We start from the raw sequence: 14,264 nt of genomic DNA, 5'->3' as shown, positions 1-14,264 counted from the left end.
AACCTCTCCCCCCCCCCCCCCCCCCCGTCCTCCCCATGCAACGCAGGTGGCGGGCCGTGCGGGCGTGTACGATGTGCTCGACCGCCTGGGCTTCCCGGAGTTCGAGGACCCCGAGCTGACGCCCCTGTGCAGACTGCGTCACCGCTGGCTGCAGCCGCCGCCCTCGTCGCTGCCGTTCCGCGGGGAGCTGCTCTGACGGCGGAGACGCCAGAATCCCCCCGCGGAGCCGCTACGTCCGGCCTCGTGCTCGCTCGGCACGCGCGTGCATGGCAGTCGTTCGTGCGGACGCGCCCGCCCCCCCCCCCCCCCCCCCCCTCGTTCTCCATTCACTGTCGTACGCGCCACTTCACGGGGGTCGGTAACGCCGCGTTGTATTTTTGTTTCTTGTTACGTAAGGGCAGCACGAGCCGACCCCATGCAACAATGGGATTTCTGGCTTCGAGGAACGAGGTGCAGTCATCGTGGCATTAAAGCCAATTCGACGTTTATGGATTTGAGGGTGGGACCTATGACTGGATCGCCCAGAATGCACCGCATCCCAACAGATCTCGGAAGCCAGGTAGCAATTCGAGCCTGGATCGTGCTTGCACCTCCGATTAGCGTGGTTGAGCTACTCACGGTGCAAAATAAGTTAATCGCACGTACGTACGCACGAACGGGCAACCGCCGAGTGTGAACAGCAGCTCGCCGGGCTCCGGGCTGCGTCTTGGCCAGCAGAGGGCAGTGCAGTGGAATCCAGTGTTGCATTTCTATGCTCCCTCGGGCCTCCCCAACCAACACCAGGCAGCGTGGTGAAGTTTGGCCCAAATAACCTTCACGACCCGCACGGCCGTGGAGAGCCCCTCATCCAGCAGTGGATGGACAAACCCGCTGTACGTGTGTGCATTGGCTTGAGATTTTTTTTTTTTGCAACACAAGGAAGGGTAGTTACTTTTACATCTTTTTTTTGTGAACGTGAAGTGTATAGTGACAGTGAACGGAGGTCGCACTGAGTGAAATGTGGGTCTGTGTTTAGTGGGTTCGCATTGTTTCGTCTTGCAGGGCCACGCTGCCACGGGGCTGTTCTTCTCTCTTAATCGGTGACAATCTTCCAAAAATGCACAAATTGGGAAAGAGGAAAGATGTAGGGCGCTCGTTCCACTTTTTCTTTCCCCACCACTCGCGGTCTCCCGCGTACCGTGCTGTTACTCCATAATGTATTGCGTGCTGTTAAGTGCGTGGCTGCGTGCTGTTAAAGTCTCCGGTAACTGCGCACCATTTATCCCTCGGTGATTTGTGCAGCATTTAAGCGAATCCCGCTGCCCTGCTTTTGAGATCACCCGTCGTATGATATGTAGCGAGGTGAGTGAGTGCTATTCACAGCGGATTGCAGACTCTGTTTGCGACACGCACGCGCCATCATAGAGAACGGGTGGGTTGTGTTCACCGTGTTGACAGCCTATCGCTCGAAAGTCGGCACGCTCATAGGCAGAAACAAAAGTTCCCCGTCCATTAAGAACGAGGCAGACCTTTGCTGCGACACACTTCCACGTGAAATGCTGTCCTACCACACGACACTAATATTATCATTGGTTTGTAAAACACGCACCTAGTTTACTCTGAGCACATGCCCAGGAGTGATGAGCGGTTGGGGGGGGGGTATAGGTAAGGCACACCGTGGCACTAGTGTATGACCAGACTCGATACGGTCTCGGGACGTGACGCATTTGCTTCTGGAAGTGTGTTGTTGGACTCCCATGCAGCAGTGACACAAAAGCAGGGAGATATCGATTGCGTGACTGGTGGACTGCGAGGAGTATGATGATGCGACCTTGAGTCGGCTATCATGAGTCTGCTTCTAATTCTCACTCATGAAGCCAGGATTTCATTTCTTCGTGGTTTATTGGAAACACCCCTTGCATTAGCTACAGGACAGACAGCACCATGCCCGCTTTGCGAGTGTATGCAGGATGCTAACGTAGGCCTTGTAACAAATATGGAGTAGTCGTGTGTGGTTACGTGAGAATTTTCAGCTCAGACCTGCAAAGTAGATTGTTGTATTCGCCTAATCGTAGATGTCGGCATATTAAGAGTGGCCGTTGTATTAAATATCCTCATGTTGAAATTCGGGAGGAATTTGTCTTTAAGTGTAGCGTCTTGTCCCGAGCAGTCGTCTCTGGCAGAGCACAGCCACGTGATGACGCATCGCTCTCGATGACCACTTCAAACATTGTGACGGAATCGCTGCACCTCGCCTGGAAAAATGCCACAACCTTGCCCATTCATGGGGATAATTAACCCGTGGCATTACGGGTGCCTGTGTCACAGACTGCTGAGATTTTGGGTTTAAGTCCTGTGCACTCGCTCGAGATAAAACTAGAGAAAGTTTAATGCTCTGAAATGAAATAGCCAGTGGACTGCATGCAAATATGGTAAAAGCATAAGCGTTTGTATTTTGCACTTGCATTGGTTCAGCTCAGCTTTTAGGATTCATCATATATCCCAGGTAAAGAGAGCACAGTTCTCGTGATTGTATCACATGAATCATAGAAGCTTGATAAATCAAGATTTTGCCTGTGACGTCACGCAAGTGTTGTTCTGTTGGGGCGTTCTAAACAGGGATTAAATTCTCTCGGAATATTTCCAGGTTCTCAAGCCACTCCACCCCTCCCTTTCCCAACCCCATCCCCGCAGCCCCCCCATCCCCCCATCCCTTAGACCCTGGAAATATTTTCTGGAGCTCTGCCCCGGTTGAAATTAAGCCCCGATTCCAAAAGTAAAAAAAACTAATTTCCATGTGCTTAGATGCCTACAGCACACGCTTAATATAATTGGGCAAAATGTAAATATACAAATGAAATGTGCAGCCATTGGGGAGCTGAGGAGGAGATCCTGGGGTGCCCTTGCCAAGCCCTTGATGTGCGGTTCCTCTCTTATCGGAACGATCAGCGTAGAGTCTGGGATTGGCTGGGAGGATGTCGGAGGCGCTCGCTAATTCCCCGAGTGGCGAGGGTTAATTACCGTGGCCTTGGTTTGTCTCCCGGAAGTCCCAGCAAGGCGGGGTGCATCCATTTGAAAATAAATCACAAAATGGTCAGATCGTTGGGTATAATTCTGTAAAAAAAAATTGTGATTCTGGAGGTAGGGCTGGACTTAATAGGTCATGGGTGGCATTTCGTCTGCTTCTGTACGAGCCCTGTTGCTTTGTACGCCCTGACCTCTGGCTCCACTTGGCCTCTTTTTCCCTCTGCTCTGAAAATGACCTCGTTTTTTGTTCTTACAAGTATAATGCACACCGTGAAAATGTAAAATGTTTACAATTTTTTGTGGGTGACAAAGATGTTTTTTTTTGTCTGCTGTTAACTCAACTTTTGAGCTCATCTTTTGTGACTTGCATCTTTCCAGAATGTTGTGAACACCAATGGTGGTATATAAACAGTTCCCTATTCCTTATGAGACTTGCAAATGTTTAACGTTGTTTACGTGTGTTGAGACAGGAATTGTAATTTGCATGTCGACTTGAATTTGTTTTCCCCACGAGGCATTTTTTTAAAAGTCCTTTACTGTCCCTAAAGTAGAAAATAAACAGTTTTTGTATTTTATGTTAATGGAAGCATCCACTTAAGCATATTAAACTGTGACCACACAATTACTATTTCTGACCAAATTTATATATTTGTACGCATCACATTTTAACCTCAATTATTTAGTTGCGATGCAAGCCTTAACCAAGATCGCTGTTCAATTGCCCACCCGCCTTCGCATTTTTCTAATTTTCTCATTCGCTTTTTGCGAAACACGAATCGCACGTCACAGGTTTCCTCCCCATAGAGATGAGCAATACGATTGCTGCGTAGACATTACCAAGCTGCAGCGTGCACAAAATTATTTGGCACGTGTCATGACGGATACTGCAAGGTTTCCGACCGTGTCCGTGCAGTCCTCACCGAGCTGCATTGCCTTCCGAAAACCGAACGAATACATTACAAGGTCGCACTCATTACACACAAAGTGCTTGCCACGAATGAACCACAACACCTTGCCAATCTCGTCGAGAAGCGTTCACCATCACGCAAAGACCGGTCATCCTCGCACCAACTTTTGGCTCCCCGTCGAACAAAGACCCGTGGTCACCGCATCGCGAACTTTTTAGATGCGCTTCTGCGGCCGTCTGGAACGCTCTTCCATCTGACATTAGGAAGCCACTGGAGCTATGATGCACTTATAAATCATCTAGATTGGAAACTCATTTCTTTAGAACTGCTTTTCGTGTTTAGTTTCTTGTCCTTCCCCCGCACCTCCGATTAATACGGTTGGCTACTTGAGGTGCGAAAGACGTTCAACATACCCATATACATATCGTACGTTTACTCCCCGTAGAGATAGATGAGCAATATGCCTTCATAGCTTTCCATGATTGTGCTGCGTATAGCTCTCCGATGTGGTCTCCTGATGTACCGCACATTTGTTCAGCACGATTATCCAACGGCAGCTCCTTCAGGATCTCACAGCACGTGAAGGGCGATACGTTACACACATTGGAGATCTAGAAACCTCAATTTGTCTACCTCGTACATGAAATGTACAATTTCCTGATCGTTGCCGGTTTCTTAAATGGCCACGCATTCTTCAATTGCTCATAACGCCAGAGTCATTACAACAGCCTTGGGGGTGTAAACAAACGTGAGAAACACTTGTCTCCAGGATTAGCTGTGTGAGGCAAAGGAAAATGTGAAGCGCTTGTCCTCCTGTTTTGACGAGCAGTCGGGTGCCGTGACGCCGCCCCTGCGCCGAATCGTCAGCGTGGCGTTTGGGGGCGGAGGGGCAGCAGCTGGGCCTGGCGGGCGGACGGACGGACGGGGAGAGAGGGCGAGGGAGTCGTAGCCCGCGACGTGACGTCGATCGTCACCCCTGGGGAGACTCGGACGTGACGCAAACTCCGCGTTCCGGTCTCACCCGGGGGGGGGAGGGCATCCAGGCGGTCTCCTTCCACTGCGGCCAAACCGTTTCTCGAACAAACAAAAAAATCTGCGGCGACTATTTTTAATATCCGCAGTAGGTTTTGGGTGTGTTTGGGGTTTTTATAGTTGTTATCGTAACCCAGTTTGCTGTTTTTTGGTTTGGAGTGAGTGATAATTGACTTTTTCCATAAGTTTGTAAAATAAATTAAATGTAACTGGCACTTCCTTTTGAATTGAGAAAGCCAGAGTGTATTTTCCACAGCCCTAAAAGGGAAAAAATAAACTGGCGACATGTTGGGCAATGTCCCTTCTTAAACGCACGGTGATCCTGCTATGATTTCTGCAGCGAATCAGAATATTTATACTAAAGGGCCATTGCCCGAAACGTCATCTATCATGTATATATATATTTTTTTATTTTCGGGCAGTGGCTTGCATATCCAAAAGCGTTCAACCTTGTCCAACTTCTGTACACACAATGCACGTCTCTGTGGTGTTCTATTTATTTGTTTAAGGCCTGCAGTAGTTTCTCTGTTGTGATAGGGTTTCCCAGCATTTTACAGATTTGAAATTATTGACGAATGTGTTGAACGTTTAATGAGTACTTCTGCACCACTTCCAGCAGAGTATCACAGAAAGCGTCATTTAGTATTTTTCACGATCATCTTTACGTGCATTTATTTCCCCGTTTTTAAAGTAACGTTTTATTAATGTGTTTACTAACTCGGCTTCCCCCACACTGCTATATAAAGTCGAGTACCGTATATCTTGCTTACAACTAATTGGCTTTGCCCGTGTTTATTGCAGGTTGTTAATTTGGACGTGGCACTGCAGAAAGAGAGAGAGAGAGAGCCCTCTCTTGGGATGAGCAACACTCTGCCGGCTTCTCTCTCTCTCTCTCCAAAGGACGGACACTCTTTGATTCTGCAACTAAAATAGCGTCAGGGTGGGGTGGCTGGCTCATGCGCAGCCTTCATCCGTGCGACCTCTGACCCACAGTAATGCGAAAAGCCACGGCGAAAGTGGCACTATGTCCCGAAAATATTTTCGTCTTTCCATGGAGACCCCTTGACAGTGGCACTTGGAAATAGCGCGCGTCGATTTAACAAGTGGGAACGCCGCGGCACGTGCGAGTGTGTGTGCGCGCGCGTGCGCTTATTTTCGGAGTTGGGGATTCGTCGCGTGAGCTGGCCGCGGTCCCTTGTGGCCCGTGGCCGTGGGGTTATTTATGGATTGTGCATTACGATTCCGCGTCTTCTCCCGAACGTGAACGGTGCGGCGTGAGAAGGGACCCTTGAAGAATGGAACTCGTACGCAGGGGAAAAAAAACTATACGCCGTTTATGAGTGGCTCGTGGCTATCTTTCAATTGCAACTTAACAAAAAAAAGTTAATTTAACAGAATAAAGTGTAAACCACATGTTAACCCGACGCTAAAACTGTCCCCTGCTGCAACATCGCAGATTAAATATATGGCTTCATAAAAGAAAAAAGTTTATAAACTTTCGACACATGGCTTGAGCAGAAGGGTCTGAATGCGGGGTTAACGTGAACCCACGCTTGGCACACATGCTGTGAGGCCCACTTCCCAACACGCAGACACACAAATCGCCTTGTAGGTGGCAGCCAAACCGTGTTCCTGGACCGAAACGCCAAACACTGCCAATTAATCATCTAGTGAACGCGTTACATTTTAAGCAACATCGCCGCGTGTTGTTTTTTTATTGCTAAAATAACAACACAGCAAAAATGTATGCGACCAAAAGAAATCGCCAGTGGCACGTCGGCTTGTCTGCACGCCGTCTCGAGCGCTTCCACGCATTGCTTGCCCGATAGTTGTTGTGTCACGAGGGCACACGGGAGAACAACAAAACAGAGTCGGTCTTAAAACTTTCTAAGGAACTGTGTGAAAAACTACGCTCATTGCCAATAACGATGACAGTTTTCCCATTCCCAATATAGGTGACAGTTTTCCCATTGCCAATAGAGATGGCAGTTTTCCCATTGCCAATAGATATCTATTTTCCATTGCCAATAGAGATGACAGTTTTCCCATTGCCAATAGAGATGACAGTTTTCCCATTGCCAATAGAGATGACAGTTTTCCCATTCCCAATAGAGATGACAGTTTTCCCATTGCCAATAGAGATGACAGTTTTCCCATTCCCAATAGAGATGACAGTTTTCCCATAGCCAATAGAGATGACAGTTTTCCCATTCCCAATAGAGAGGACAGTTTTCCCATTGCAAATAGAGATGACAGTTTTCCCATTCCCAATAGGGATGACAGTTTTTCCATTGCCAATAGAGATGACGGTTTTCCCATTGCCAATAGAGATGACAGTTTTCCCATTGCCAATAGAGATGACAGTTTTCCCATTTCCAATAGAGATGACAGTTTTCCCATTGCCAATAGAGATGACAGTTTTCCCATCGCCAATAGAGATGACAGTTTTCCCATTGCCAATAGAGATGACAGTTTTCCCATTTCCAATAGAGATGACAGTTTTCCCATTCCCAATAGGGATGACAGTTTTTCCATTGCCAATAGAGATGACGGTTTTCCCATTGCCAATAGAGATGACAGTTTTCCCATTGCCAATAGAGATGACAGTTTTCCCATTGCCAATAGAGATGACAGTTTTCCCATTGCCAATAGAGATGACAGTTTTCCCATCGCCAATAGAGATGACAGTTTTTCCATTGCCAATAGGGATGACAGTTTTCCCATTGCCAATAGAGATGACAGTTTTCCCATTGCCAATAGAGATGACAGTTTTCCCATTGCCAATAGAGATGACAGTTTTCCCATTGCCCATAGAGATGACAGTTTTCCCATTGCCAATAGAGATGACAGTTTTTCCATTGCCAATAGGGATGACAGTTTTCCCATTGCCAATAGAGATTACAGTTTTCCCATTGCCAATAGAGATGACAGTTTTCCCATTGCCAATAGAGATGACAGTTTTCCCATTGCCAATAGAGATGACAGTTTTCCCATTGCCAATAGCGATGACAGTTTTCCCATTGCCAATAGAGATGACAGTTTTCCCATTGCCCATAGAGATGACAGTTTTCCCATTGCCAATAGCGATGACAGTTTTCCCATTGCCAATAGAGATGACAGTTTTCCCATTGCCCATAGAGATGACAGTTTTCCCATTGCCAATAGAGATGACAGTTTTCCCATTCCCAATGGAGATGACAGATTTCCCATTGCCAATAGAGATGACAGTTTTCCCATTGCCAATAGAGATGACGGTTTTCCCATTGCCAATAGAGATGACAGTTTTCCCATTGCCCATAGAGATGACAGTTTTCCCATTCCCAATAGAGATAGCAGTTTTCCCATTCCCAATAGAGATGACAGTTTTCCCATTCCCAATAGGGATGACAGTATTCCCATTGCCAATAGAGATGACAGTTTTCCCATTGCCAATAGAGATGACAGTTTTTCCATTCCCAATAGAGATGACAGTATTCCCATTGCCAATAGAGATGACAGTTTTCCCATTGCCAATAGAGATAACAGTTTTCCCATTCCCAATAGAGATGACAGTTTTCCCATTGCCCATAGAGATGACAGTTTTCCCATTGCCAATAGAGATGACAGTTTTCCCATTGCCAATAGAGATGACAGTTTTCCCATTGCCAATAGAGATGACAGTTTTCCCATTCCCAATGGAGATGACAGTTTTCCCATTGCCAATAGAGATGACAGTTTTCCCATTGCCCATAGAGATGACAGTTTTCCCATTGCCAATAGATATCTATTTTCCATTGCATGCTCTTTTTTAACATTTGTATCTATCTGTTCCTTCGCGACGCAGCCCACGTCGGGGTTGAGTTGCTCTCCTCTCTGCCCCCCGCCCGCTCCACTCCGCGCTCTACCACGGCACGGGACGGCCACCACCACCACAACACGAAGCATTTGTTTGTAACATGAAGTATTATTTCAAATGTTCCTGTCTCAGTCTTAATTCAGTCCCTTCTGGATGATTCTTCGGTTTCTGTTTCATTCAGCATTTTTTAAAAAAATGCCCAAAATCTGAATAATTTGCTGCTGCTACAGTATAGTACTTACAAAAATATGTAACTCTTTTTTACATAATGCATTAGCTTCCACACGGTTGGTCCTTGCATCCTACTACCACAGTCCAGCTTTTCCTGATGTGACTGATTGACAGTCATAGGAAATGTACATTAAATTTGGTCTCGCTGGCAAGAGGTTGCTCTTATTAGTTTGCACATGCCCTATGGTTACCACCACTGGTACTGGTCTTCCTTGTAAAGAGATGCTAACCTCTATGCGGCTTTGCCAGCTGCAGCAACATTAAGGTAGCAGAGTTCAGGCTTAATTTTAACTTCATAGCAATGCAGGGGATGATGCGTTAACATTCACACATAGATATAATGGTTCCATAATATTGCAAATCTCATTACATTTTCAGGACTGGGGAGAATGGCATGCTAAAATGTTAAGCATCAATTAACTTGTTCACCATTACATGCCCTACTAATTGTGATGTGACTGTTCATGCAAATCAATTATAAAATGATAATGTACAGCTCTTTGTCAATCTACCGCTGGATGAAGGCTTCCCCTCGCCATGCCAGTCGAAGGTAACATTCACGTCTGCATTTTGACAATACGGATTGGCGGTCTCGTGGTAAATACACGAGAACACACGGGTATCCACACACAGAGGTCAGCACTGCAACATATCTCAGTGCTCACCCATGCGTGGGAGGGTGACGAGGCCCCGGTCGCTTGCCTCCCTCCCTCCCCCCCCCAGCTGCGCCCCTGCACCCTGCGGGCTTACACACTGCTCTTTTCATCCCTAGTGCCCTCCTCTCCTCCTCTCCCCGTAAGCACGGTCCTCCAGCCACCACCCGCCTTCATTCACAAAAGTGCATACTCCGTGCCGACGCTCCCGTGCCTATGAATAGGCGAATTTTGTTCTCTCCACTTTGCAACAAAAAAAAGTGTGTTTTCGTCGAGGTCTCCACCCAAGTGGAGTTGTCATACGAGACGCGGGGCCACTCTGTCAGCCGCTGGTGCATACGCACGTACGGGGTGCTTTATTTGTTTTTTTTAAATAACTTGTGGGTTTTATTTGGTTCTGTGAGACGCTTTAAAGAGTTGAGGCGGCACCTCCTTCAAAACAAGCCCAATGGGGGGGGGGGGGGGGGGGGGGGGTTCGATCAATGCGACCCGCCGGCCCCGGTGTCGAGCGGCAAAAAAGGTTTACGCGCGATACCGGGGGCCAGTCGAGCCGTTCGCCACTTCGTGTTGAGCAGCGATAAGCAACTGGCCTGTGAGGCAGCAAATAGATTGCTACACGCGCGTGGAGTCTGGCCGAACTCAAACTCTGGGTTGGTGGGTTTCGTACTAAGTCAGCCATTTGCTCACTGTATGTGACCCGAGTTTAACAACGGAAACGCAAATCTCCGTTCTGTGTGTCCACATCTAAGTACAAATATGTTTTCTACCCGTCGACCAGTTTTCTTAGCAGGAAAAACTGGACAGATTTTGACCTTCTGGATCTATCATAAGTCAGTCCTGTTGAACAAATGGTGCTTATTAGACGTTATTGACATGAGCACTGCATCTCAACCAGTGGTTGTTAATCTGAGGTGCACGTGTACCCCCTTGGGGTGCGAGATGCCCGTTCTGGGTGTGCAAGACATGGCCAGATGCCTTGAGAAGGTAAATAATCAAAACACGAATTCAGCACGGGCACGTAAGTACAGCTACTTTGGTTAATCAACCCCTCTGTAGTTATTAACGTCATGTGTTTGAAGGATTTGGAACCAAAGGGCTGCAAGGCTGCAGTCAAGATAAAGAACCACTGCTGTAAACTATCGAGTTCCGTGTAATCTGTGGGACCCCAACCCCTCCAAACGCAGCTTCGCCTCCTTCACCGACCGCGGCGGGCAGCACCACGATCATTTTCGGCCGCGAATAGGCGAGGTCATCGGCTGATATTTAAAGTATGAGAGCCACGGGAGCTATGCAGATCAATCACCCCCGCGCACGTGACTTAGTTTGCATTTATCATGTGGAATGTGTCCGCGCAGCGAATGCTGCTGTGCTCGGAGGTCGTTCCCCGACAACATTTGCGTTGATGCACTCGGACGTGACGTGGGACAAGGCCACGATCCAAAGCCCCCAGGACTCTGTCGGACACCGTGCGACTTTCTGACGCCTTTCCCGACGAGTGGCCGTGCGCCCCGCTCGTGAGTCGAGGCAGGCGCTGATTGTCGGGGTGGAAGGCACGGGCGCAGCCCTGAAAAAAAACGCTTTCCCGAATCCAATGTGGCCAGAAGGCCCTCCCACAAAGGGGAGGGAGGCTCGATATAACCTATCTAAGGGCATTTGGCCTACTCTTCCACACTGCCCGGACGATTTGAAAGATGTAGGAGTTACCCACACTTTAAGTTGAGTGTGTAAATTAGACGTACATACATCAATTCCGACCATTCTCATTCTACCAATGGATGAAGACCTTCACACGCCATGCAGCGAGGGGTGGGGGGGTATCATCCATACTTCACCAATCCAGTCCAGTGCGGGTGTTGGTGAAGTGGATGGTTGTAATTTCACTCGCCACCGATGTTTTCCGTGACCGGTTGGAACTCGGGTCGTCGTCGTGGGATCACGGCGCAGCGCGCTAACCACAGCACCACCGCTCCCCCCCACACACACACACATTGTGATGCACGTTTAACGGAGCCCTCGAAAAGCGAGACGTTCGAAACGTTCCGTGATTCTGCGCTCGCAATGATGATGATGCACCACCGCACAAGCAGTCCGCCCTGTCGGTTTACTTTTGACACAACTCAAAACTTTTTACACACACAACTCAACACTTTTTATACATACACACACACAACTCAACACTTTTTACACACACACACAACTCAACACTTTTTATACACACACACACACAACTCAACACTTTTTATACACACACACAATACTTTTTACACACACAACTTCAACACTTTTTATACACACACACATAACTCAACACTTTTTACACACACACATAACTCAACACTTTTTACACATACACAACTCAACACTTTTTACACACAACTCAACACATTCGACATGATCACTGCCCTAAAGGGGAAAACACGCGTGTATTATAATGATTGGGGCAATAGACCTTCGTCGCATGGCTTTAAAGAAGAACCAGTCGCGACTATTGTAGATGCGAATATGTTTATTCCGTTGGAGGGCGGTGTCATTGTCCGCAATCGGTTAATTGTGCGACTCGACGTTCTCATGTTCCACGCGGGATCGATAAAACGGAATCGCTCAGGCAGCAGTCCCCGGCATTGTTCACGGCTCATCGAGTTCACGACTCGTGAATCACAAACAGCAAGAGAGAGAGAGAACAGAGAAAGAGAACAGAACAGCTAGGTTCCACGCGAGCGGTGACGTCAGCACGCTCGCACCTTTGACGGATGGATGATGGGTGGTGATGGTGAGTGGGGTGAGTTAGTAGAGTGTGGGGTGGAGGGGATGATGGGTGGTGATGGTGAGTGGGGTGAGTTAGTAGAGTGGGGGGTGGAGGGGATGATGGGTGGTGATGGTGAGTGGGGTGAGTTAGTAGAGTGGGGGGTGGAGGGGATGAGGGTGGTGATGGTGAGTGGGGTGAGTTAGTAGAGTGGGGGGTGGAGGGGATGATGGGTGGTGATGGTGAGTGGGGTGAGTTCGTAGAGTGGGGGGTAGAGGGGATGATGGGTGGTGATGGTGAGTGGGGTGAGTTAGTAGAGTGGGGGGTGGAGGGGATGATGGGTGGTGATGGTGAGTGGGGTGAGTTAGTAGAGTGGGGGGTGGAGGGGATGATGGGTGGTGGTGGTGAGTGGGGTGAGTTAGTAGAGTGAGGGGTGGAGGGGATGATGGGTGGTGATGGTGAGTGGGGTGAGTTAGTAGAGTGGGGGGTGGAGGGGATGAGGGTGGTGATGGTGAGTGGGGTGAGTTCGTAGAGTGGGGGGTAGAGGGGATGATGTGTGGTGATGGTGAGTGGGGTGAGTTAGTAGAGTGGGGGGTGGAGGGGATGATGGGTGGTGATGGTGAGTGGGATGAGTTAGTAGAGTGGGGGGTGGAGGGGATGATGGGTGGTGATGGTGAGTGGGGTGAGTTAGTTGAGTGGGGGGTGGAGGGGATGATGGGTGGTGGTGGTGAGTGGGGTGAGTTAGTAGAGTGGGGGGTTGGAGGGGATGAGGGTGGTGATGGTGAGTGGGGTGAGTTAGTAGAGTGGGGGGTGGAGGGGATGATGGGTGGTGATGGTGAGTGGGGTGAGTTAGTTGAGTGGGGGGTGGAGGGGATGATGGGTGGTGGTGGTGAGTGGGGTGAGTTAGTAGAGTGGGGGGTGGAGGGTATGATGGGTGGTGATGGTGAGTGGGGTGAGTTAGTTGAGTGGGGGGTGGAGGGGATGATGGGTGGTGAGTGGGGTGAGTTAGTAGAGTGGGGGGTGGAGGGGATGATGGGTGGTGATGGTGAGTGGGGTGAGTTAGTAGAGTGGGGGGTGGAGGGGATGATGGGTGGTGATGGTGAGTGGGGTGAGTTAGTAGAGTGTGGGGTGGAGGGGATGATGGGTGGTGGTGGTGAGTGGGGTGAGTTAGTAGAGTGGGGGGTGGAGGGGATGAGGGTGGTGATGGTGAGTGGGGTGAGTTAGTAGAGTGGGGGGTGGAGGGGATGATGGGTGGTGGTGGTGGTGAGTGGGGTGAGTTAGTAGAGTGGGGGGTGGAGGGTATGATGGGTGGTGATGGTGAGTGGGGTGAGTTAGTAGAGTGGGGGGTGGAGGGGATGATGGGTGGTGGTGGTGAGTGGGGTGAGTTAGTAGAGTGGGGGGTGGAGGGGATGATGGGTGGTGATGGTGAGTGGGGTGAGTTAGTAGAGTGGGGGGTGGAGGGGATGATGGGTGGTGGTGGTGGTGAGTGGGGTGAGTTAGTAGAGTGGGGGGTGGAGGGTATGATGGGTGGTGATGGTGAGTGGGGTGAGTTAGTAGAGTGGGGGGTGGAGGGGATGATGGGTGGTGGTGGTGAGTGGGGTGAGTTAGTAGAGTGGGGGGTGGAGGGGATGATGGGTGGTGGTGGTGAGTGGGGTGAGTTAGTAGAGTGGGGGGTGGAGGGGATGATGGGTGGTGGTGGTGGTGAGTGGGGTGAGTTAGTAGAGTGGGGGGTGGAGGGGATGATGGGTGGTGACGGTGAGTTAGTAGAGTGGGGGGTGGAGGGGATGATGGGTGGTGGTGGTGAGTGGGGTGAGTTAGTTGAGTGGGGGGTGGAGGGGATGAGGGTGGTGGTGGTG

General features: G+C 49.3%; 1 protein-coding gene across 7 annotated transcripts in view; it reads left to right on the top strand.

The window, feature by feature from the left end:
* PALD1 (phosphatase domain containing paladin 1) overlaps positions 1 to 3,628 on the top strand; it is a 213,729-nt gene extending 210,101 nt beyond the window's left edge. For all 7 annotated transcript variants that reach the window (XM_032949504.2, XM_032949506.2, XM_032949502.2 and 4 more), the window contains exon 20: positions 47 to 3,628. In XM_032949504.2, coding sequence (XP_032805395.1) covers positions 47 to 196 — 150 coding nt within the window. In that variant the 3' untranslated portion in view covers positions 197 to 3,628. The remainder of the gene's footprint in view (positions 1 to 46) is intronic.
* The last annotated feature ends 10,636 nt before the right edge of the window (positions 3,629 to 14,264 follow it).

This window comes from Petromyzon marinus, chromosome 8, assembly GCF_048934315.1.
Source record: "Petromyzon marinus isolate PM22_M1 ecotype Great Lakes invasive population chromosome 8, UKy_Petmar_22M1.pri1.0, whole genome shotgun sequence".
NCBI lineage: Eukaryota > Metazoa > Chordata > Hyperoartia > Petromyzontiformes > Petromyzontidae > Petromyzon > Petromyzon marinus.
The sequence above is the reverse complement of the archived record's forward strand: the minus strand, read 5'-3'. Positions and strand labels throughout refer to the sequence as shown.